The 24924-nt window shown below is 38.5% G+C and overlaps 1 protein-coding gene across 1 annotated transcript in view; it reads left to right on the top strand.

Moving 5' to 3' along the window:
* ATM (ATM serine/threonine kinase) overlaps positions 1–24924 on the top strand; it is a 97505-nt gene that overhangs the window by 50577 nt on the left and 22004 nt on the right. The window contains exons 29-45 of the mRNA XM_026653395.2: positions 162–336; positions 2369–2533; positions 2838–2970; positions 6011–6106; positions 7166–7337; positions 7808–7949; positions 8807–8983; positions 9289–9466; positions 10342–10429; positions 10896–11051; positions 12140–12248; positions 13209–13297; positions 13381–13483; positions 14723–14871; positions 19838–19942; positions 20691–20810; positions 21983–22217. Of these exons, the coding sequence (XP_026509180.1) occupies positions 162–336; positions 2369–2533; positions 2838–2970; positions 6011–6106; positions 7166–7337; positions 7808–7949; positions 8807–8983; positions 9289–9466; positions 10342–10429; positions 10896–11051; positions 12140–12248; positions 13209–13297; positions 13381–13483; positions 14723–14871; positions 19838–19942; positions 20691–20810; positions 21983–22217 (2392 nt within the window). The remainder of the gene's footprint in view (positions 1–161; positions 337–2368; positions 2534–2837; positions 2971–6010; positions 6107–7165; positions 7338–7807; positions 7950–8806; positions 8984–9288; positions 9467–10341; positions 10430–10895; positions 11052–12139; positions 12249–13208; positions 13298–13380; positions 13484–14722; positions 14872–19837; positions 19943–20690; positions 20811–21982; positions 22218–24924) is intronic.

Genomic DNA, 24924 nt, shown 5'->3' on the forward strand with positions numbered 1-24924 from the left:
ACCATTTTAAGACTGAAATCACTGCCTTTTAAATATGATGTTTATATGCTCCTTCGCCCTATTTCTCCCTGTCATGCAAGGGGTTAGTACTTTGACAATGGAAATATTTGTTTTTTTAATTTAATTCCTCAAACTTGTTTTTTTTTCCCCCCCTGTGGCAGACCCAGTCTTGGCAGAGACATGTCCATGCGCAGCTTTTCCCTCTGCTGTGACCTTCTAAATCATGTTTGCCACGCAGCAGTCACATATTGTAAGGATGCCTTAGAGAATCACCTTCATGTTGTTGTTGGAACGCTAATACCTCTCGTCAGGGACCAGCCTGAAATTCAGAAGCAGGTAGCTTTTCAGAAGATGCACTTGTTGCTTTTCTTTATTATATGCCTCCTGGCTTTTGTAGTTAGTTCAAGTCAACATTTTTATAACTAATACTTCTATCTGTGTTTTAAACATAATGTTTAGTCACCTTTTTCTATATTCTCTAGAATAGATTTTTTCATTTGTTACCAGTTGTCAGTTATTTCATAAGATTTTTTTTAAATGGCCTTTTTCAGGAAGAAAAGTAGTTTTTACTACATTTCTGCTTCGTAGACATCTTTTGTTTAGCCCTGTAGTACAAACCACTATTGAAGGGGAATATATGGACAGAACTTTACTTCAGATATAGATGTGTATAGACTGCATTTTTCTATGTAGATATGTTGTTAGCATAGGTCAGGGGTAGTCAGTTATTTTTTGCCAAGTTGCACATTTCTTGGTCAAGGTCCAGACTCCAGAGAAAATAATAACAATAATGATAAGTAAATAAAAAGATTTCAGGGTCTTTCAAAAGTGTCTGGTGGTCCAGATTTGGCCCGCGGTCCACCTACTGACTACCCCATGTCTAGATATTTCAGGTTGGCAAATATTCAGTTCTGTGTTTTGGTTGCTTAGTGGCTTTAAAGCAAACTATCAGTAGAGGTGCATTTGCATCTCCATAGTTATGGTTATTGCAGCACTTCTGCTCTCAAAACCCTGTATACTAGGTTTGTGCCTTCCTGTAAAATTATGCTTTTTGCTGAAATTTAGCATACAAGTTCTTGGTCAATGGAGAGAGCAGTATTGTTGTTGTCTGCACAGTTTTGTTTATATTTAAGGATTGTCGTGGCAATAAATTGGGAAAATTACAGCTTTGTCATGGCAAAAAATACAGCCCATGATTTAGCTGGGGAAAAAAATGCCTAAGACAACACCACAATTTTTTTTTCAAATATAATATGTGGTTATTTAATTAAAATGTACCAAAACCACAATAAATTCATTCAAATAGGAAAATCCCCCATACACACAGCATGTTAACAAAACTCATATAAATAATTCTAGGTCTTACTATAATAAAGCATATTATAAATTCCTAAATTACATGGCTTTACAGCTCTCCTGTCTTCTTATATCTTTATATAAAATACAGGAACCTCTGCAGAAGCACTGTATATTGATAATTTTTAGGCCAACGGCACCAAATTTGTTACACTTGGGTCACTTTTGGAAGAATTTCTTTGCACTTAGAGAGCTAGCATCTTAATTTTAAAAAATATTTAAAGGAGTTCTGCAGTGGACTTTTAAGCAGCCGAACAGCCAAACTTAAATAAAAACAGCAAAAACTGCAGAATCTGTGATAGCATGATAACATATACCAGCCTTATTAATATTTAATTTATTCTAGTAACAGTATTAGGCATTCAGATTAACAGCAAAATAAGTCAACCAAATCATGCAAAATATTAGAGTTTCAACAGCAAGAAAATCAAATAAATTGTTAAATTATAGAATTTCTGTATCAGTTACTTCACTATTATCCTATCTCTATTTTTAAGCCTCAATGAATTACAAATATTACATTAGAAAGACAAGGTGTGTGAGGTAATATCTTTTATTGAACTAACTTCCATTGGTGAGAGAGACAAGTTTTCGAGCTTACACAGAGCTCTTCTTCAGATCTGGGAAACATACTTAGACCTGAAGAAGAGCTCTGTGTAAGCTCAAAAACTTGTCTCTGTCACCAGCAGAACTTGATCTAATAAAAGATATTACCTCATCCACCTTGTTCCTCTAGCATCCTGGGACTGACATGGCTACAGTAACACTGCAAACAAATATTATATTGTCCGTGAATGTGCCAATGTCTTTTTAAACACTTTAAAACATGCAATAATGTAAAACACATAGTTTATGAATTTTTGGTTATATTCAATTATCAGATTGGAAGAATTTAGTCTGTATAGAATGCATAAATGTTATTTCATAGAATATTGTGCTTGGCTTGAGGAGTCTTTTTTCTTATTAAGCTGTAATTTTTTTATTATTATTAATTTATTTATTTAATATTCAGGTCCTAGGCTTGTTGAAGTACCTAGTGATAGATAACAAGGATAATGAAAACTTGTACCAAACAATCAAACATTTAGATCCTTTTCCTGAGCATCCTGCTTTTAAAGATTTGCGTGCTACTCAGCAGAAAATCAAATACAGTAAAGGAGCATTTTCACTTTTGGAGGTAATAAACTATTTCATTTGGGCTACATGGCACAGTCATTGGTAATAGGTCCCTTTCAACTGAGGCAAATGTACTGACTGTATGATAGAGAATAGAAAGATTATTTCCCCTTAAATTAGACATGTTGATTTTTTTAATCTATCCCTAGTTTCAGGAGCTAATCAATTTGTTTGTCTTTCAATTCTTGTGTACATTTCATATCTGTTGGTGTTCACATTGCAAGTGAAATACCTTTGAGAACCATTTCTCCACTTAAAACATAGCATATGCAGTGTATACTTATTACAAAAATGTTGTTTTACAGGAAATTAACCATTTCTTATCAGTAAGTTTCTGTGACTCACTGCCATTTGCAAGACTTGAAGGATTAAATGATTTACACAAACAACTGGAACAACATAAAGATCAGATGAAGGATCTCATGAAACATTTCCAGGGTACAAACTCCTGATAGCATGCTTCATTTCTTCCTCTACATGCTGTATTCTTTTGATTAGTAAAATAACACTGCTGTAATTTCACACATACACCAGACTGATATGTATTATATAAATTATGATGCAAACTGTGAAATTTCTCTTAGTGAGTATTATACAATACATAATGCCATATGAGTGATATAACTACACCTGCTTTTTTGTAGGTATATTTGTATATATGAGCAGAATACATTCACTATCATCTCACCAGGCTCCTTGTCCCAGTCTTCTCCTTTCCCTTGACTCAGTCCAGCTGTTTTCCCCTCTAAATTAAAATCATAGAATATCAGGGTTGGAAGGGACCTCAGGAGGTCATCTAGTCCAACCCCCTGCTCAAAGCAAGACCAATCCCCAGACAGATTTTTGCCCTGATCCCTAAGTGACCCCCTCAAGGATTGAACTCACAACCCTGGGTTTAGCAGGCCAATACTCAAACCACTGGGCTATCCTTCCCCACTTCTTCTTCCACACTCTCTGGACGCCAGAAGTGAGGAGCCAAAGAGCCCAGCAGAGAAAGGCTCAGTTCTGGTGCCCACCTTGGCCCAGAGCAGCAATTCACTGCTGGAGTGTGCTCAGTCACTCTGGGGGCATGGTGCATGCGTAAGAACTGTGAACAGCTCGAGCATGCTCTTTGAAGATGGAATCTTTACAGATTTTAGCTGCTAAAATAGAAATCTCCACTGAGCATGTGTGAACCTGCAATTGTTCAGAGGCTTATAACTTGGCCAAATTTGGGTGAATTTTCACAGAGATAGCAAAAGACACATCACTGAGACAGAGGTCACCCTCTTGCCAAAGTTCCTGGCGCCAAAGCATGTGGGATGCTAGAGCTGTTCATAAAAAGGTTGCCAGAATTTTTTTTACATGGACTAGACATTGACATTTTCCCTAGCCTCGTTCTTGGAAATGACTGAACTATTATGGGTGAAATTCTCCCAAAAAAACCCCGAAACATTCAGCCTGAGGCAGACATCTGCCATGGAAAATTACAGCCCAAACAGCTAAGTTTGTTTGGCAACGTTATGAGTGATTGAAAATAGGATCTTATAATGGGAAATGTCAGACAGCCTTTATAATAGGCAGTGCTAACAGTTCTGCCTATAATAGTTTGATACAATTTATAAGAGGTACTATGAAATATTAAAACTTCAAAGAGACTGTTTGTGTTTGTGGGCTGTATAAGATTTCCTGTGGACATTGTCAACTTTGGTGTGGTTAGTACAGATTTCACAAGGTCTGCAAAACAGTTTAAAATATATGGATTCATTTATAAAAATATTGGAATTCCTTAAGATTAAACAAGACCTAACACTTAGTTTTCAGAGGTCATCATGAGTGTGTCATTCAAGTGTGAAATCTTAGAGCCTAAGCCGTTCCTGAATTATGAGTTGACCAAAAAATGTTAAAACACGTTTTTAAAGTCTTGTAAGGTAACCATGGCTTGTCCAGTTAGCCTCCAGTGTTTGTTTGTTTGTTTTGTTTTAAATCCTCTAGCCTAAAATGAAAGCTATGAAATTGCAGGCTGATAGCAGATTTTTTTGTGCAAGTTACAGGAGATCAGGGATAAACCGGAAACTGGCTTACTACCTTAATTATTGTCACTGGGGTTATTATTGAAGGTTTTTAAGAACAGGTTAGACAAACACCTGTCAGGGATGGTCTAGGTTCACTTGATCCTGCCTCAGCATGGGGGAATGGATGACTTCTCAAGGCCCTTCCAGCCCTACATTTCTGTAGTGATGATTATTTATTATTAATTTGTTTGTGTTATAGAAGCACATTGAGGCTTCAGCTGAGTTGAAGGCCCTGTTGTGTTAGGCACTTTGCAGTTCCATAATAGAATTTACTGCATACCCACAACTAGCTATAACAACTTAATAAAATCACTACTGTAATGTAAAAACACTACTGTTAAGTTTGAAATATGAATCAACCAACTGTCCTTTTATCAACAGAAATGTGGACTGGACATTTTGGTAGTTTGTCCATAGCTACTTTGAATTTTAAAAACTGAATTGTGATCTTTAACAATTTTAAATTAATGCTTTTTTAAAAAAGGAAACAGCTGAATGTGTCTTTGTACCATGGATTCGGTTTTTTATTAAAAATAAAAAAGATTCAAGAAGTAAAATAACTTTAAAAATTCCACTCCCTTATCTATACCACTTTCTCCCTGATTGATGTTTCAGCCATCACCTTCCTCCTCCCTACCTTCCTCCTTTAGTTCTTTGGGTCATTAACATGTTTTAAGTCTCTCCAAAAGTAACAAAAAAGGGTGTTGGAAATGCGAGGAGTTGAGGGAAGAGAAGCAGCTTGAATTGCTGTAGGTTTTCAATATTTTTGACCATATTTCTATATCTGGCCCTGAATTCCCATATGTTTTCCATGGTTGGATAAATTCCTCTTTTTCCTCCCTGTTTGAGTCACTCTTGCCTCAATACAAAATCAATAAATTGTTTAAAAAACATGAAAAGTTTCAGACAAATCTAATAGAGAAAGGGCTGACTGTAGAGGAAGGTCATAAGTACCAGAAGATCCCAGACCGTGACTATATTTTCTTGCAGTAAAATATGATGAGTCAGTTGTTATGACATCATGCTATGCTGCAAATACCAATTTGGTTATCTCATGATAATGTTTAATGTATGCAGCTATTAAAGGTAAAATTGGAAGTCTGTTTACATTTCCATTATAAAATCCTGGAAATAATATATATATATATATGAATTTTAGTTCCGGGGAATCCTATGACTAAATAAGTAACATATAAGAGTTGCTTCAAGAAGTGATGATTTTTAAAAATATGGAAACATTTCTGTTTGTGTTATGTTTTATAAAAGCTTTTATGTACCAAATTTGACCCAATAACTATCCCCTTTAATGTTCAGAATGCATTTTGAGATCTTAGTTGAAATAAAATTACAAGTAGTGTAATTTGTGTGTTACAAATACACATGGAATAGATATTAATGCTTTCCTTTTTTCTTCTAAATGGTAGAAAACCCCCAGGACTATGTCATAGTAAAGTTGGTGGTGAGCTTGCTACAACTGTCCAAGACAGCAGTTAATCATACAGGTGAAAAGGCAGTTTTAGGTAAGTAATTTTGCTCATGAGTGTGTACATCTCCTACACTAGCACTAATATCTCTAAATGACAATTATTTTAATCTTTGGCAATTGCAAAATGTTTCCTATGATGCTGAAATTAGTGCGGTTCACTTAAACATCTAGTATGTAGTGGTAAACCAGGCGTTTAGATCCTCATCTGAAAAACTAAAAACCTGGTATTCAGAGCTGATGAGTAGCCACAACTGCAATAGCTGTTATGGGAGCTGGCATTGCTCAGCACTTCTGAAAACAAAACTATACATTTGTCATTCCTGCAATATATTTCATTAAGAATTTGCTAAATTTGCACCAGAGCCCAACCCTTATGCCTGCAGCATGTCTCTTCTCAACTTGGTGATGGTAAAAGAAATGTTATACAATATATTTTAGAAGATCTAGAATTTTCATAGCTACAGCTGAATGTGGACATGTCAAAACTTGAAAGCCAAAATCTGTTCTCACAAATATGGATTGTATGAATGCAGCAAGGAAATAGACATATGTCTATCTGTTTCCTTCTGTTTGAAACAGTGTATGTCCTGGAGCTGTGAAATTGACAAGAAAGCTTAGTAGCCACTCCATGGCGGGTAGGGGGCTCCAGCTAAATCACAGCTGCCCCTGGGTTCCTGGCTCCCAGCCGTGCCGCTGCCCAGTTTCCCCGCTCTGAGACAGACTGTGCACACCCAGCTCCCCACTCGTTTCCTGATTGCCCCCTGCCTCCCAGCCGGGCTGCTGCCTGGGTTCCCCGTGGGAAGCCCAGGTCCACCGAGGCTCCCTGCCAGGAGTATGGGCATTGCACCGAGGCTCGGCAGCTCCAAGGTTTTCTGGGCTCAACTAACATAGAAACTTACAGAGAAATTTAAGTTTGTAGTGTAGACATGCCCTTAGTTTCTACTAACATGAGATGTTGAAAGGGCAACACGGCTCACATAAAACTGTATGTAATATGTGTGCATATTCACACACACATATACACAGTTAAAAAAAAAATAAAGCTCTTTCCTCTACTATTTGGAGACTATAAAAGTAATATTTGCATTTGCAGAGGCTGTTGGAAGTTGTTTGGGAGAACTGGGTCCTATAGATTTCTCCACCATAACTCTGCAACATAGTAAAAATGCAGTCTATTCTAAGGCAGCTGACTTATTTGAAGATCGAGAACTTCAGTGGGTCTTCATAATGCTGACTCTAATAAATAATGCTTTAATAGATGATTGGTAAGTGTACATTTGATTCAGTGCTTAAATGAGCACCAATGAAAAAAAGTAGCTATTGTTGTAAAAAGGTTTTGTAGTCAATATTTTAGTTTTTCTGCCTTCTGTCTCATAATTTTATTTAATACCTGCACACAAGCAACAATCTGTTAACTCTCTACTAATGATCCACTTTGAGATTCAGATTACTCATATTCCAATCAATCTGTGGTGTTCTACAATGCCTCTAGTCAGGGACTGGATGTGATTCTAGCTAAACGATCTTGTTGCCCAATGCCAGTTGGGGCCTTTTTGTGTTAGAGTAAATATTTGCAGTCTCTTTTGTAACACGCATCCTTAATTCACATCCTATGGCTCATCAGTGTCAGGTGCCTTTAGAATTATCTTTGATGTACATACTTTTTTAACATAGACTTCATAAGGTTATGTTAAATTATTAAAGAATCTGTTACTCAGATAAGCTTATCTTTCAGTATTGGTGTTCGATCTGCTGCTGCTGCCTGTTTGAAAAACATTTTATCCACCAAGGCTGGTAACAACTTTTGGGAGGTTTACAAAAACAAAGCTGATCCCATGTTAATATATCTACATCCTTTCAGAATGTCTAGAAAGAAGGTATTTCTTTTATTTATTTTTGTGCAGTTCAGGGTAATGAGAACAGAAAATATAAAAATATAAAAACAAATATAGATCTGTAAACATTTCTGAAGACCAGTGTTACAGAATCTAGAGATGGAAAAGATCCTTAAGATAGTCCCGCTCTTCCTGCCAGTACAGTATTAGTTCCTTTTGTACATCTTTCCTACCTCTTGTATTTTCTCGGGGGACTGATTTTTGCAAATGCTTATTTTTGTACCTTATGTTTACTACAGTGAGTCATCCCATTAACTAAAAGACCTGATATTAAGTGAAATGTTTACAGGATCAAGTTTAGTTCCAAATATACCAAGCTGTGGGGCTCCCATTCCCTTTTTTGTGAAAGTACTCCACAGCCTTGCTATCAGGAAGTTCTGTATGTATGCATTATGATAATAGTCCTTATTTACTTGATCACATACTATTTTTTCCACAAGACTGCTGCCTAATTCAGTGCACGTGATGGAAATACAAAGGGGCAGAAATAAGGTTGCATGAGCAACTGTAAATCAAGCATTTCCTAGCATTCGAGCACTTGACTTTGCAACCTAAAATATGATGTGTAGTGGGAGAAACTTGCTGGAGAAACTTTACCATTACTATTTCCAGATTTCTTTGGTTTTAACTATGACCATGCATTAATATAGCATATTACATTTATTTTATAATATAAACTAAGCCTGATTAAATGTTTTCATCCAGACAGACTCTGCATTGTGTGTGTTTAATTTTGCTGTTCATCTAAATTTTTGGACCAAGTTGTGTGTATGCTGGTTATTTTTTAGAAGAACACCACATCCTTGCATTTTTTTAATTTAATTTTTGTTTCTGTCTAGTTTTTAGAAGTACCAAGTAATGAAAGAGAGAGTCCTTCAGAAAACCTGGATGATGCAAGTGTGTGGATTCCTCAGAGTGTAAGTCATGATACCTGGATCAAGAACCTGACTTGTTCATTACTGAACAGTGGAGGTGTGAGAAATGAAGTTCTTCAGTTACTGAAACCAATGTGTGAGGTGAGCTCAGTTTATATATAGCTTCCGTGCACAGCTGCCACAGATAATTGTGGCAAACTTAGTCATAACTCCTGTTAATATCAGATAATTTCTGTTATAAAATCACCATTTCTTCAAATAGAAAAAAATATTCAAAGCACTCTTTTAGTAGGCATTCAGATACTATATTAATATGCATGAGTTGATAAATCTTATTTTATTTGTTGTACAGTAAAAGAGTCATATTGGCCAGTGGACCTTGACTATAGTTAGTAGCTGAGAAATGTGTTTTCCAGCAGCTGACTGTGTGTGCTTATGGGTTCCAGGTGAAAACAGACTTTTGTCAGACTTTGCTCCCGTACCTGATTCATGATATCCTGCTTCATGATTCAAATGAATCTTGGCGAAATCTTTTGTCCATGCATATACAGAGGTTTTTCACAACTTGTTGCAGATACTCCTCATCATCCAGCAGATCAACTACACCTGCAAATTCCAATTCAGGTAATGACATGAAAATGGCATGGAAAAGAATGATGATTTCCTCCTCTTTTTCTAAGGGTGCGTCTGCACTGCACACTTCTTACGGCAGAAATGTAGTGTACATACCTGAGTAGCATCCCTAGCACTGGTATAAATAGCAGTGTAGACAGTGAGGCGGTGCATAGGCATGTGGAGTAAATACACGCCTGAAAGGTGTGGGTATGTACTCGAGTGTGTACCCTACCTGGCTCTCTACTCACCCAAGCCAGGCCTCCCTGTCAGCACGGCTGTTTTTAGCTGTGTGGTGTCCTGCTGCATCAGCCCTTCCCTGCCACAGTGAAAGACTCCAGGAGTAGGAAAAGATTCTGGCAGCTCCCAGCTGCCAGAGCCCTTCCACACCACAAGAAAAGACTCCAGCAATGGGGATAGGCTCTCGCAGAGGGGAAAAAATTCTGGCAGCTCCTCACTGCTGGAGCCTTTCCTTGCCACAGGGAAAGATTCTAGAAGCTCCCTGCTTCTGGAGTCTTTCCTCACTGCAGTGAAAGGCTCTAGCAACAAGGCAGCTGAAGCCTTTCCCTGCTGCCTCCCCTCTGCAGAGCCTTTCACTGAGGTATAGCTACACGTCGCAGTGTGGACGCGGTGTGCTTTTCACTGCAGCATGTAGCTACACAAACACTACACGCCTCCTCCGGTGGTGTGTAGTGTAGATGTAGCGTATGTTTCTATCATTAGATATATAACATACACCAGTTTTAGCCAGACAGCATTTAGAAAATCTTGTCTGCAATTATTCACTGTTTAATCATTCACCTTAAGGTGTAAACAACACCTTTTTTTAACATCAGACATTTTATGATGTGTATTCACACTTCTCTCTCTTTTCATATAAATTGTAGAACCAGAAACCTTTATTCGTGGAGGTTTAGATAAAATATCTCGACGAACAATGCTTGATGTTGTTGATTACTTGAGAAGTCAAAAGAGGTGAGTTGTATCTATTTTTAAAATTAGCTTTCATTTAAGATTACTTTTTTTCTGTATACTAAAACTTGGTGATGCCTTGGAGAGAGTTACAGTGTACATGGACACCACTTAAATAATTGTAATAAGAAAACAAACCATTCAAAGTAATAGATACACGTGTATTTATATGATAAAGTAATATATGTCACACTAGTGACATTTTATTGCATATATACCTGGAAATTGCACTCTGATTACCCTTGAAAATAGAGGTCCTCAGAAGGGTTGTTGTAGATTAAACTGAATGCAGTTTCCAAAAACCTTTTGTCTGGAAATATCTTACAAGGTATAGGTATATTTCTTTTTAGAGATAAAACAGTACCTGTTGGCATAGGCTTTACTGTTGCAGTGTATTTCTTTTGTTTAGCTTTAGGATACAGGGCAGGCCTCCTATTATTACATTAGTATTAATGCTGTATTTAACTAGATCTCTTTCAGGTACAGTTTTTGATGACAGTTTCTGGCTGGAGTTGAATTACCTTGAGGTTGCTATGGTAGCACAATCGTGTGCTGCTCACTTCACAGCTTTGCTCTACACAGAAATCTACGCAGACAAGATAAACTTAGACAAACAACAAAAAAGGTACTATACTTGAGGAATACAGATTCTTCACATTTCAGTCAAAACAGGCCATGTTGTGGGTGTTCGTACATGGTGTTTTGTTGGAAAAGGAAAAATAAATTATATATCAGGAAGACAAATCTTCCTTTTTTAAGCTCAGAAAAATGTAATGGCCCTAAAAGTACTTGTACTGGAACACCAAAGTGTCTCCAGCCCTGACAGAATGGTAGCTATCAGATGTTAAAAACATATTCTGATTACCTACCAGAACACTTTCTTATCACTTCAGTTCCAGCATGATTTTAGTGGCTGGTATCTTGAAAACAACTAGAGCTAAAAACTAATACATTCTATCATCCAAAAGTCTTAAATCTCACCTTCCAAATAGGATAGTGTATTAAATTTTAGCTCTACCAGTTCAGGTCAAATTACCTGTTTAAATTATATCAGAAATGGGGGAGTGGGATGGGAAATTTAAACAGAATGGTACCCAGAATTACGTGGTTTTAATGTTCAGCATCTCATAATATACTGAGTGTAGACATGAATGATATATACAATGAGCATATGGCTTTCCTATGTAATACATTATTTTTATTTTTTTTACACTGATACAATACTGAATGTAGTGAATTGTTTATTTTGGCTCAGAATAACTTCACAGAATTAAAGCAGTGCGCAAACCATGGCCACTGGGAGCTATGGGCAGCCGTGCCTGCGGACGGTCAATGTAAATACTGTCTCGCGGCTCACCAACAGATTACCCTGGTGGGCCGCAGGTTACCCACCACTGGTATACATCATTTCAGGTAGGGTGGAGATGTAACAACTGGCCATACTGACTAACTGAGCAACTCCTTGGAAGTTGTTATTATCAGCATAAGTTAGAGCAACCACAAGACTTACTCTAACTTCCACTGGGGGCTGGTTTGGTATCTAGCGGCATTCACTATTAAAAGCAGAAAGGTCGTAGGAAACTGCCCAACTCCAAGGTATGCCAAGCTCTTCTCTGAAACACCAGGGATCTGGCCCTTTTAGGGATTATTTCAGCATCTCTGTGGCTTGTACTGATTTTCAATTAATTCAACATGTTTGTCCCCTTCTTATAGATCTGCTTTCAAAGCATCTAAAAATCTAACATTTGAAGAAGAAAGCCAAAGTCCAACTATTAACAGATTGAATGAGAAAAGTAAAGAAGAAACTGGAATAAGTTTACAGGTATGGAATAGTGCCTTCCTCATATGAAGTATTATCTAATCTTAAGGTAAACCTACCTAATGAAATGAAATAATTAACATATGTATTTCCAATGTAAGCAATATTTCTTGTCTGAGTTTTGAGCCCAGCTGGTCAAAACTCAGAGAAATATTTTCTTAAATGTTCCCTCCTGCTCCCCCATCCCCCTTTCGAAACTTTTTTGAGTAACTTATTTTTTACCAGCTCTAGTTCAAAGTAAAACGTTCAATTGCCTTTATTGATGAGCTGAATAGGGTATTTGGGAACACATCAGGCCTTGCTCACACTAACTCATCTGAAATAGCAGTAGCAGGAAGTTGTATAAAAACAGAGAAACAATTTTTGCTCATAAAATAACTGATCATATGGTCCCTGTTGACTCAGCTTTTGTTCCAGAGAGATGCTGCATATATCAACAAAATATAGCAAGTGGATGATCATAGTGAGTTTGAATGACCAAGAGCGGCTCTCTCAGATCAAAACAGCATGACTGTGGTGTTACACAATAGTATATTCTGCATTTGTGTCATGTTGCACAAATCTGTTTACTACTTATTCTGAGTCAGTAATCGCTCTCAACTAATATTTCATTCTTCATAAATCACATTCACCAACTTTCAGCTTGTCAGCTTGCACATCTTATGTCGATTAATTTTATGCTACTTTTGCCTTTTAGTCAAATTTGCTAAATTCTGGTGATGCTTTTTAAAATCTTAACATAAGCATTTAGAGAGTCTCTGGTCTAGGAAGTCTGACAATATTGCACTGAAATGTAGATCTCAGTATTTCTGCTTTTGATCTCAGTGGATGTATATGTCAAGCATTGTTAACCATCTCAGACATGATTTTCTAATGCATATATATGGATATGTATGTATACTATAATTGAATATGTTCCAAAGTAATTTATGAAATGTTTTGTTTTGTGATGGTATGTCGTAGGACCTTCTCATGGAAATATACAGAAGTATAGGAGAGCCTGATAGTCTCTATGGCTGTGGTGGAGGAAGAATGTTACAGCCATTAGCTAGGTACAATTTATTCATTTTTTATAAAAACATAGTTTTATTTATGAAGCATTTGAAATCTCAGAACTACTCTTTACGTGTAACAGGATAAGAACATATGAGCACGAGGCCATATGGGGAAAGGCCCTTGTAACATATGACCTTGAAGCAAGCCTCCCTCCAGCTACTCGCCAGGCAGGAATAATAGAGGTAATTCACTCCTTTAGTAGGAAATAAATACAGGAATCACCCCCTCTAGTGATCAGAAGTATTCTTGCTTCAGTAAACCTGAAATTGATTTTGTTCTGGTATTCTATTAACATAATAGTCTGGGCTTTTAGTCTTTGATGTATTTTCATATAGGAGCACTTTAACTATGACCACACTATGTATTATTAGTATGAGATGCTATATTGTATTTTCATCTTGGAAGCCTGCAACCATATCACCTTGTGCTATGACACTCATCATATGTTTCAAACTAAGAAGAGTTAAGTCATTACTCAAAATCAAGATCTCCTAAAAACACAGGTGCTGCAGGAAGTAATGGTATTGTTAGCGCTCTGCCATCTGAATCACTATAGAGCAGTGGCTTCCAACCTTTTTTCATTTGCAGACCCCTAAAAAATTTCAAATGGAGGTGCAGACCCCTTTGGAAATCTTAGGCATTGTCTGCAGACCCCCAGGAGTCTGTGGACCACAGGTTGAAAACCACTGCTATGGAAGTAATCCTCCAGTACACTGTCCTGCTGGAGGGTACCATCTTTCAGATAAAAAGTAAAATCGAGGTCTTGTCTACATGTGGTCATTAAATACACTGTGGCACATTTTGTAAGACATGGGATGTTCACCCCAAATATTCGGCTAAATTCCAACTTTGATAACGAATTTCTGCCTATCTAAATTTCCTCCTGCAGTTTCAGTATAATCTGAGATTCTTCCTTTACTGCTCCAAAACCATTTGCTACTGCTGTGCACTGTTGAACATCTGTCATGTTCCTCTTCAGGAGTAGCTGCATTTCATTACTTGGTTAAATGATCAAAATATATAGAAAGATCCTTTACCAATTCCACAGGAGTACTGAGGCTTAATTAGGGAAAAATCTTGCCAATCCTTCATGCCACCAGTGCAGAAGACCCTCTAGTCAGTGATCTGCTGTGGTGCCACTGCCCAAGAGTGGGGGAATGAAAAAATTGCACAGGCAGTTCATTTCTCATGTGTCAAGAAGATTTGTTCTGTGGAGGATGTTTTGGGAAATGGCTGAGGCTGGAGCCTTTTTATTTGTAAGTGCTTTACACTTACAGAGTTCTTAGGTTAGAAATAATGGTAGTTCCACACCTGGAAATCTTACCTTGGTAACAAAAGGGTAAGCAAATCCATTCGAAAAGCAGCCCAGACTAGTGAAATGTTGTCTTTTTTTTTTTTTTTTTTAATCTTACTGATTGTAGGCCTTGCAGAATTTTGGGCTTTGCCATACTCTTTCCACCTATTTAAAAGGCTTGGAATATGAAAACACAGAATGGTGTGCTGAACTAAAGGAGATTCGTTACCAGGCAGCTTGGAGGAACATGCAGTGGGACCACATCTCTTCTGCTAAGTAAACCAACTTCTCTGTTTATGTTTTCCAGCTCTAGTCTGTTAAAGCTTAATCTAACAATGCTATTTGTTTTTGAGAAAAAGGAAAACTTCAAAATATAACTGCTGTGGGGCAGAAATGGTGCAGTACTGTTTATCTTAGTTATCTGCACAATTGAAATAAAAACAAAAAGCAATCCCCTTTCATGTAAAAACCCTGTTTCTATTGTATGTGCATCAGTCTGTTATAGCAAATGCTACTGTTATAGCTGTATTTCCTCTTTTCATTTGCTGATAATTTTCTTTAAAATCTCCTTTTCAATTTTAGTCTCAGCCACAAGATGAATCTTTTTTTTAAGTGTGAGGGAAATGCTTTCCTGTATCCATTTTTGATTTATAGGAGAATGAAAAGATTGCTCTTTGAGCCTTAAGAGTGACTTCATCAATAGTTGAAAAAAAGAGTGTCCGACTTGGTTCTGTGGCTACTCCCTCATAAGGAATAGTAAGTGCCTAAGGGTGACATGATATACTGGGCACGGAGTAGTGTATACCTTGTCTCTGATGAGGAGAACAAGGCTATATTCCCTTTAGGGGGAAAAAGGACTAGATCTCCCTCCCATCTTGGTGAAGGCTTAAGTTACATCACTGAGTCATTCAGTGACTCCTTCCACCGATATCTTGCAAGCAGGAGGAGGGGAACTTTCTCCCTAGCTGCGTCTGTGGAGATGGATCTGAAAGAGAGGTGCTTCTGGCTGCAGTACTCTCTTCTGCTACATCAAAACAGTGCTCACTTAAAAGCAACTTGTGGAGGCTGCTGCTCATCTCCATGTTTCCTGTCTAATGGAAGTCCATGTGACACTCGTTCTTCCAGCTGCCGCAGTCAGGATGCTCTCACTCTTGTGAGGCTCCCCTTGGTGCTGGAATAGGGAAGGTAGCAGAGGTGAGCTATTCTAAAATGCTGCAGTAATGTGTGTGGTATAATAACCTAGATAAAAAGATTCTTCAGGTCCAGTATGGGAGGTAAAGAGAGTGATATTTGGGCTGGAAAGAAGGGGAATAGACAAAGATCAAGGAGAAAGGGAATAAATGGTAGTTCCACACCTGGAAATCTTACCTTGGTAACAAAAGGGTAAGCAAATCCATTCGAAAAGGGCAGAGAAAAAAGGTTGGAAATAAAATATGTGGCCGAGAATTAAGGAAAAGGGAATCATGTTGAAAAGGGACTGGCAGGAGAGTGAGAGTTTAGGACTTCTAGCCTTTTGTTCTCATTTCTTTTTCTCTTTCTCCATTTTTTAAAACATCAATGAAATTAAATGCAAAAAACTATTGATGGTGGAGTTCCCTCTAATTTTTTCTATCCATGTGCGGAATTAATTTTTTTATGTGCATCAATATCGAGGTAATGTGCGCCACCAGTAGAAACCAGAAACTTAGATATAATTTTTTTTTTTAAGTTACCATAGGGATAATTACTCTAGCCAGGACAGGTTAGGCATTTTAGAATTCACTACTCAAAGAATTACCGTAAGAGAGAAATAAAATTATGAAATGCGTAGACCCGTCAAAAAACTAAAATAACAGCACTTCAAAAGAATAAAATTACAGAGAATATATGTGCATTGCAGGAAGTATCAAGAAATAACAATAATAATAATAATAATAATACAAGTATGTGTTGGGAGGTGACTGTGAAAGACTGTGTGTGTGTGTGACACAAACACACACTGTGTGTGTGTGAGAGAGATGCACACTGTGTGTGTGTGTGTGTGTGTGTGTGTGTGTGTGTGTGAGAGAGAGAGAGAGAGAGAGAGACACCTGCTGCCCCTTTAAGTAGATTGGCATTCATCAGTCTGAAGCTTGCTTCTTCAGACACAGCAGCAGCCACCAGCAAGTTCCATCCCACTCCTGAGCCCTGTCATGTTCCCCCCGCCAAGCTCTGTGCAGATGGAGTGCAGGGGGAGGGGGACACTCTGACATCAGCACCTCCCCCCCTTCCCTCGCACAGCTAGCAGGAGGCTCCTAGGAGCAGGTGGCCAGGGGCTCCAAGGCAGAGGACAGGAGCAGCAGGGGGAGGAGCACTTGAAGTGCGCAGCACTTGATAGACTGGTGGGCGTCCGCATAGCTTAGAAGGAACTTAGGTGGAGTCTCATGTCAGTGTTGACATGCAAGGATTCAGCAAACACTATAGGTGAATACCTGTTTGTGAGGTCAGGCCAATGCAAGAACCACAAGCATGGGTACATGTGGGACAGAGAAGATTGTCCATGACTATTGGAGGCTGTTGTATCATTGCTTTGTGATGTTCACATTTTTCATATAAGTTGTTAATGCGTTTTGCTTCAAAGCAGTTAACGGCGACATGACAAATCTGCTGCCACCTTGCTCTCTTATAAGGCTGTTGCTTCCCAGTTGCCAAGGTCAACTTGACATGCCTTCAAGTTTGACTTCAGTGTGTCTTTTGGACTGGCCATCATGAGAATGAGTGCCTTGCTTTAACTGACCATAAAATATAGCGTTGGGTATTCTTGAGTTGGCCATATGAATGAGATGACCAGACCAGCACAGCTGATCTTTAATCAACATGATATAAATGCTGGACATTCAACAATGATTAAGAATTTTTATATTGGGAATCTTGTCCTACCATTTGACTCTGCGAACAGAAAGAAGATGGCACACGTGGAAATGATCAAGTTTCCTAATATGAACGCGATATGGTGTCCATACCTCATAACCATATAGAAGCATTGTAAGCACAACTGCCCAATACACATTTAGCTTAGTGCTTATTATGATGCCCCTATCGTTCCATAGGTGGTGAGACAGCATATCAAATGCAGAGTTGGCCTTGCCTGTGAGATGGGTAATCTCATCAGTTGTGGCATTGTGTGACAGCATACACCGTAGGTGGCAAAACTTATCCACTGTCTGAAGAGACGCATTGGTGAACTTAATTATTGGGTATCCTCTGGCAAATGTTGGGTAAGGTATTTCAGTTTTCTTTAGGTGGAGTATGAAACCAAAATGATTGACTGCATATTTGAAGTCATCAATCAAGTCAGCAACCAATGCATCGTCATCAGCAAATAATAGCTCCTTAATGAGTAAATCTGTCACTTTCATGTGAGCATGGTAGTGTTGCAGCTTGAAAACTTCCTATCAGTGTGGAACTGGATAAATACTCATTTGTCTATATCATGAAATGCATCCATAAGCATAGCCAAAAAATGGATGGAAAAGAGTATGGGAACCAGCAACCTTCTTGGGAGCCATTGGAGACCAGAAAGGGGTCCATATCCTCATCTGAGTGTGTCATTGTCAGTGCATATTCACTGATGACAAAAGCATGATGACCTTTAGCAAGACTGATGCAGAAGAGCATAAGTCTGTCATTAACACCTTTCAGCAGTAACTCAAGTTTGTGGGCAATTAAAGAGCAGGTGGCAAACCCCGAACCAGAGTGCATCTCCATTCATCATCACATTTGCCAATCCAATAAAAGGTGTAACCAGCTCTCGCTTCTTGTAGCTATGTCCTGCCAGCAAGTCTTGTCTAACTGAGTGCAGAAATATCTATATCGTACCCCACCAACACTCTGACAAGCATAGCGGTTCTACACTCAACTCCAGCATGTCTGTCAAGGAGTGTGTGAACATTCCTAGCTGCAAAATTTTTTGTGGTCTTTCTTATATTTAGACCATAGCAAAGCTGGATGACCAGTCAAGATATAGCACTCTGACAAATGTGGTTGGAGCAAGAATTTATTAGGGATCTTTTTCCATCCCCTTTCCCGTTTGAGGAGAGCAGCACTGTCCCTAGGTAGGATGGCTCTGACACCAAGGAAGGATATGATCATGGCATTTGCTCAGTCTGCGATGAGTGACCATCACTCCCAGGCCATCTGTGTGCAGGATTGTGACTAAGGACCTCCAGCAGCATCCTCTGCCTATCGCCATCACCACAGGACTTGGATTCAGAGGTTGCAGAGTCAGTGTTGCATTGCTGAATAACCTGCACTGTGAATAGTGGGAAAAGTGTATGCAGTTCCAGTCCCCCTTTCTCATCCATGTAAGCCATGTGCCATACCAGTGCAAAAATTGCAACAAGTAGGGCGACAAATGAGGATGCAGAGTTCCTTTTCCTAGCAAATGCCACTGACCCCCTCATAGTTCCTCTGCCTTTCCAGAGTTACTTCTGGAGGAGCAATTGCATGCCCTTATAGTATGTCATTGACTACAGACTTATTTGATGGCAGCTTACATTCACTATGTCCAGTACCATCTTTAGGCATCACTGGCCTTTTACTGAGGCAGCACCACCATCTGCTGCACTATTGGTACTGCCGTCAGATTGTCTGTGACTGCTTATTCAACAGGTTTTCCTGCTTATATCACAGCTACCCTCCATATCTGGAAGGTGTTCCACTATCTGCAACTCATGGACATGCTCGGTGGCAGATGACACTGCCCCGGGAAGGTGATCCAGATCCAGAATTACTTTTAATACAATATTGATGGTACACATTAGAACACAGTCAGATAATACAAGAACCTTTACATACGTGCATTTTGTTGTTTAGGTTAAAATTGTAGATTTATTGTATGATAGTTTTTGGAATAATTACATATATTTTAATGTAACTTTGAAAATTTGACTCCATGTATAAAATACAATTTTAATAATTTCTCACTGCCTTTTAATTTTGTTTACTTGAAAACAATAACTTAGGTTTACAGGAATGTATTGTGTTACAGGGTTGCTTTTTATTTTTTAGGCAAATCAAAATAACACTTTGCCTAACCACCGAAAAATTCCTGACTATACTCCTTATTCAGTTAGGTTATTTTGTGTCTCATATGAAGACACCACCAAAATGACTTAAATGTACTGTATCAAAGAGAATGTTAATGCTGTAGTTTTCAATCATCAAGATCATTGATGACCTTAGGTGTAAATATAATTTTGCTGGTTTTAATCTTTTTTTTAAGAGATGAGATGGGACGATCAGGCTACCATGAATCATTGTATGATGCTCTGCAGTCTTTAAGAGACCGAGAATTCTCTGCTTTCCATGAAGGCCTGAAAAATGCCAGGTAAAAAACAAATGCCTATAAATATGCTGTGTGTAAGACCTTGTTGTGTTTGTGCAGCTGTAGCAAAGTATTACACAAAATCAGACTGATATTTGAGCTGTAACTTGACTTATAGATTTTGACCTGAATTCTCCCTTTCATGCCTATGCAAGTCATGTTAGTGTTAATAGGACATGCATGCCTGATGCAAGGCCAGAATTAATTTTGTTTTAAATTTGTAAAGTGGTTTGTGTGCCCACAAACAACATATATATAGAATCTTTTTGGTAGAGATATTTATAACAACCTCTTTGCAAGGCTGCACATGCTGAAGAATAATGATAAATATTAAAAGCCTTAATCCTCAAACTAAGGAGGAAGAGACAAACTACTGGCATTTTATGCCATAACAAGTCCTTGTCTCTACAGGTCCTGTTTTTTTAAAAATAGGGTTACTTTCTATGGAGAAATCACCTTCCGTTAGTGTACATCCCTTTCCTGTTAATAGACAAGAAAGTTACTTCTGAATAGTCCCTTTAAATCGAATGTCATACAGGCTATGAGACAGTAAACCTGATAGCCTTTCCATTTAGATTCTTAAGGGAGAAACCTTGAATTTTAGATTTTAATAATAATGCAAAATTCTTACTTAACTGAAATACAAAATATGTGTTGGTGCAATATAGTTTATATTTTATATCTATTCTGTACATGGAAACTATATTGTCAATAAATAAAAGTATTTAGCATTGCTGTATTGTATCCCTAGGGTGAGCGAAGTAGAGGAGCTATGCAAAGGCAGTCTCGAGTCTGTGTTTTCATTGTATCCCACACTCTGCAGATTACAGACCATTGGAGAGTTGGAAAACATAGGACAACTTTTCTCCAGGTATTTTATTCCTTCATGTTAGATTCCCCTTCCAGTTCTAGCTATGAGTCTGATGTTGTTCTTGCATCTCTCAGCTATTTTTAAGCAACCTGTAACTAGAGGCTAGTCCCTCTGTTTTCTTCCTTTAACAAATATACTTTATAGATACCATCTTTACAAGTAACTTCACAGGTTCTCTAGTTATAAATAAAGGCCTTTTTCTATAAATATTTTCCTGCTTATAAAAACAGGAAAAGAATGGCGGTATTATGAAAATCCACTATACTGGACTCTTCTGGATTTCCCGGTGCATCCTGTTTTCTATTTGTTTACCTTCTAACCTGTTAGTTCTTCAGGGCATGGACTGTCTTTATTTTTGTTTATTGTAAACATTGTCAGGACTAATATTTGTTAATGGTTTAGCAGTATTTATTATTTGTTTTTCGGTAGCTTCCACAATGTGCTAGGTGCTGTACAAACACAAAAAAAGGATACAGTACCTTCCCCAAAGAGCTTATACTCTAACAAGATAAAACAGCCATAGCTGGAGAGTACATCTGAAAGGCATGCAGTATAATAAAAATATGGGCCATATAAAACACACCATCCTGCAGCTTGTGCTGCTGCAGCCATATTCTATTTTTAGCATGCTAACTTGATGAGAGCTAGTGAGAGTATGTCTGCTCAAGCTGGAAATCATACCCACAGCTCCACGTATAGATGTACCCTTATTCTGTCATGCAGCCATGTACATGTAGATACAGATTAAGATTCCCTTTGCCAGCTTTTTTTTATCAGCCTTATCACATACTAGAACTTAGCAAATTAAATTCAAACAAGCATTCAAGAACATTTACACTGGAATTGTCATGCCTCCCAGATGTTCCTCTCAAACTTGCGTTTGCTTTAAATCAGCTGTTTTGCTTAACTTTTTATAAAAGTTACAAATCGTCTTATAATCCCTACCCTCCACTTGCTTGCTTTTCAAGATGTTTGTTCTGCGCATGAGCAGGAAGGGTTTCATGAACTATTTTTGCTTTCTGGACCATATATTGTGAGCTACTGACTTCAATTGTTTTATAGTCTTGGGATTTATAAAACAAGCTCCTTCACATCTCAGATTTCATTAATATTTGGTCAGAAGTAATAGCAGCTCTTTTTTCCTTTTCCTTTCTTAATGTCTGTGATTTCAGATTTGTTACTAACAAACAACTGAATGACGTTTATCTGAAGTGGCAGAGACAGTCCCAGCTTCTTAAGGACAGTGACTTTGGTTTCCAGGAGCCCATCATGGCCCTACGCACTGTAATTCTGGAGATCCTTCTTGAGAAGGAAAGTGAGAATTCCAAAAGAGAATGCATTAAAGACATTCTTACCAAACATCTAGTGGAACTGTCCAAATTGGCACGAACTGCCAAAAACACCCAGGTAACTAGTTCCAGCAAGAATCAGTCTGAAAAACACTTACTTCTCCAGTTAATAAGGAAATTTTTCACTGTAATGCTGAAGACCAACTATGCTAAAATTCCTATACTCCATCTAAGTTTATTCATTGAATTGTTTGTCTAGAGAGTCAGCCTATATAATATTTTATGAATGCTGCAAGCATATCTTCACATTTTTGTTCATAATTACATGCCTTTTCATGCAGTATATGTTATAAAACTGGAATTTTTACCTGTAAATGTATCAGAGGGGTAGCCGTGTTAGTCTGGATCTGTAAAAGCAGCAAAGAGTCCTGTGGCACCTTATAGACTAACAGACGTATTGGAGCATGAGCTTTCGTGGGTGAATACCGACGAAGTGGGTATTCACCCACAAAAGCTCATGCTCCAATACGTCTATTAGTCTATAAGGTGCCACAGGACTCTTTGCTACCTGTACATTATGTTTCTACAACTTTGTAACTCCAGTTTGGTACACTGGGTAGATGTAAAACCTCATCATCATGCCATAGAGTCTCCCAGCATTCCAGGATAGAGTTGCAGAAAGAATTCCTCAACCTCAGCATCTTGGTGTCGTGTTCAGATGTATGTACACTTAGGCCTGGTCCACACTAACCCCTTACTTAGAACTAAGATACGCAACTTCAGCTACGTTAATAACGTAGCTGAAGTCGAAGTACCTTAGTTCGAACTTACCGCGGGTCCAGACGCGGCAGGCAGGCTCCCCCGTCGACTCCGCATACTCCTCTCGCGGAGCGGCGTCGACGGCGAGCACTTCCGGGATTGATCCCGGATCGATTTATCGCGTCTAGAGAAGACGCGATAAATCGATCCCAGAAGATCGATTGCTTACCGCCGGACCCGGAGGTAAGTATAGACGTACCCTTAAAGTGCCACTATTTACTGAAAAGTCAATCTCCATGAATTACCTTGTAGAATTCCAGTTTTTTTATCCCAATGACTTTTAAATCAAATATGTTCAATTTTCAGTTACATCTGCCTGTCCTAAAAACTCAATGTAGGATGTGAAAGGCAACCTGAGCTATTTCTGGCTACCGTATGAGCACCAGTAATAAATTTTGTGCATATGGAGCTTGGTTAATAGCTCTGACCCAGAATTATGGAGCTGCAATACTTTTTATATCCTCTTAACTTCCTTGAAATAAAACCAATCCTAGAAAATATCGACCCTGGAATGAGACATGGCATGTGAAATTATAAAGTTTAGGGTGTTTTAAAATTTTTCTAGAAGTTGGTTTAAGAATGTTTCTAAACTTTTTGGCACATAGTGGGTGAAATCCTGGCCCATTAAAGTCAAATGCAAAGCTTACGTTGACTTCACTGGTGCTATGATTTCACTAAGGCCTAGCGTACACTACAGAGTCAGGTCAATGTAAGGCAGCTTGCGTCAACCTAGCTCTGCCAGTATCTATATTACAGTTGTGCTCATGCTGAGGTAAGTCGCCCACTTCATCAACTTAATAACTCCACCTCTGAGAAATGCGTAACGATTAGATCGATGTAGTTAGGGCAACACAGTGTCTGTGTAGACACTGCTTTACTTACATTGTCTGTTGGCTGTCAGCTTCATGTGGGGCTGATAGCTGGAGCCCCCCCCTTCCTCGGCACTGACAACCGAGCCCAGGGCTCACAGACAGAGCCCATCCTCGCCCCAGGGCTGACATCCCGAGTTGTGAGCCCGGCTCAGGGCTCAGTTTCACAGCAGGGAGCCTACTAGCAGTGAAATTGACATTCTTGTCAGTTTAATGGCTGCTAGTATTTCACGTTTTGTCTCTGGCTCCAGCTGTCAGCCCCAGGGTGAGGGGCTTCCGTTGTGAGCCCCAGCTGGCCAACAGGAGATGAAATGTGAGCCCTGTGGGTGTCAGTGCCCCACACTCCAGCTGTCAGTGCTCCACAATGCCCCACTTCAGTCAATGCAAGCGCTCCTGATGAGGACGCACACTCCCGGCAGGACGAGGGCAGTGTGGACACCAAACAGCCGATTTAATTGCTACGATGGCTGTAGGTCGACCTAAGTTAAGTCAGCCTAATTTTGTAGTGTAGACAAGCCCTCAGCATCTCCAAAATGGCTTAAGAGATCCATTGCTATATAGTCTTTCATCTTTCACCCTTATCACCTCATCAACCCAATTTATACTGCCCACCCAATCTCAGATACTCTGAGTGCCTTATAAGAATCTGAATAGAAAAACCTTACCTTTGTCCCCTAATATTTGCAAAAATATATGCAAACTACTAAGAGATTGTAAAAACACTTTTTCTAGTCAAGTGATCAATTTCCATTAATTTGGTAATTTGTTATTTTGATATTTGCATATGTTTGCAAATTTTAGAGGGAAAGTTGAGGGGACTGTATATTTGGATAAAGTGAGTAGTGCTGAGGGATTATATGTTAGTCAGGAATGGGCTGCATCACTTAACTGTTCTTTACTGGCATTCTAACATTTGGGTTTTTTAAATTGTGTAGAATGTTTGTAACAAAAATGTAATATTGTTTTGGGTTATTAGCTGGCCTCCATTAAAACACATTTTAAACCTCTTTTTAAACAGTTTTTTGGTTATGAATATAAGCCAGCTCACTGTCCTATATTGTCTTATTACCTCACTTTAATTGCAATGTTAAATGTTAATACTTCATTTAATGTTTTGTGAAGCTCAGTTCAGTAATC

Source organism: Terrapene carolina, unplaced genomic scaffold (assembly GCF_002925995.2).
Source record: "Terrapene carolina triunguis isolate 2854851 unplaced genomic scaffold, T_m_triunguis-2.0 Scaffold138, whole genome shotgun sequence".
Classification (NCBI taxonomy): Eukaryota; Metazoa; Chordata; order Testudines; family Emydidae; genus Terrapene; species Terrapene triunguis.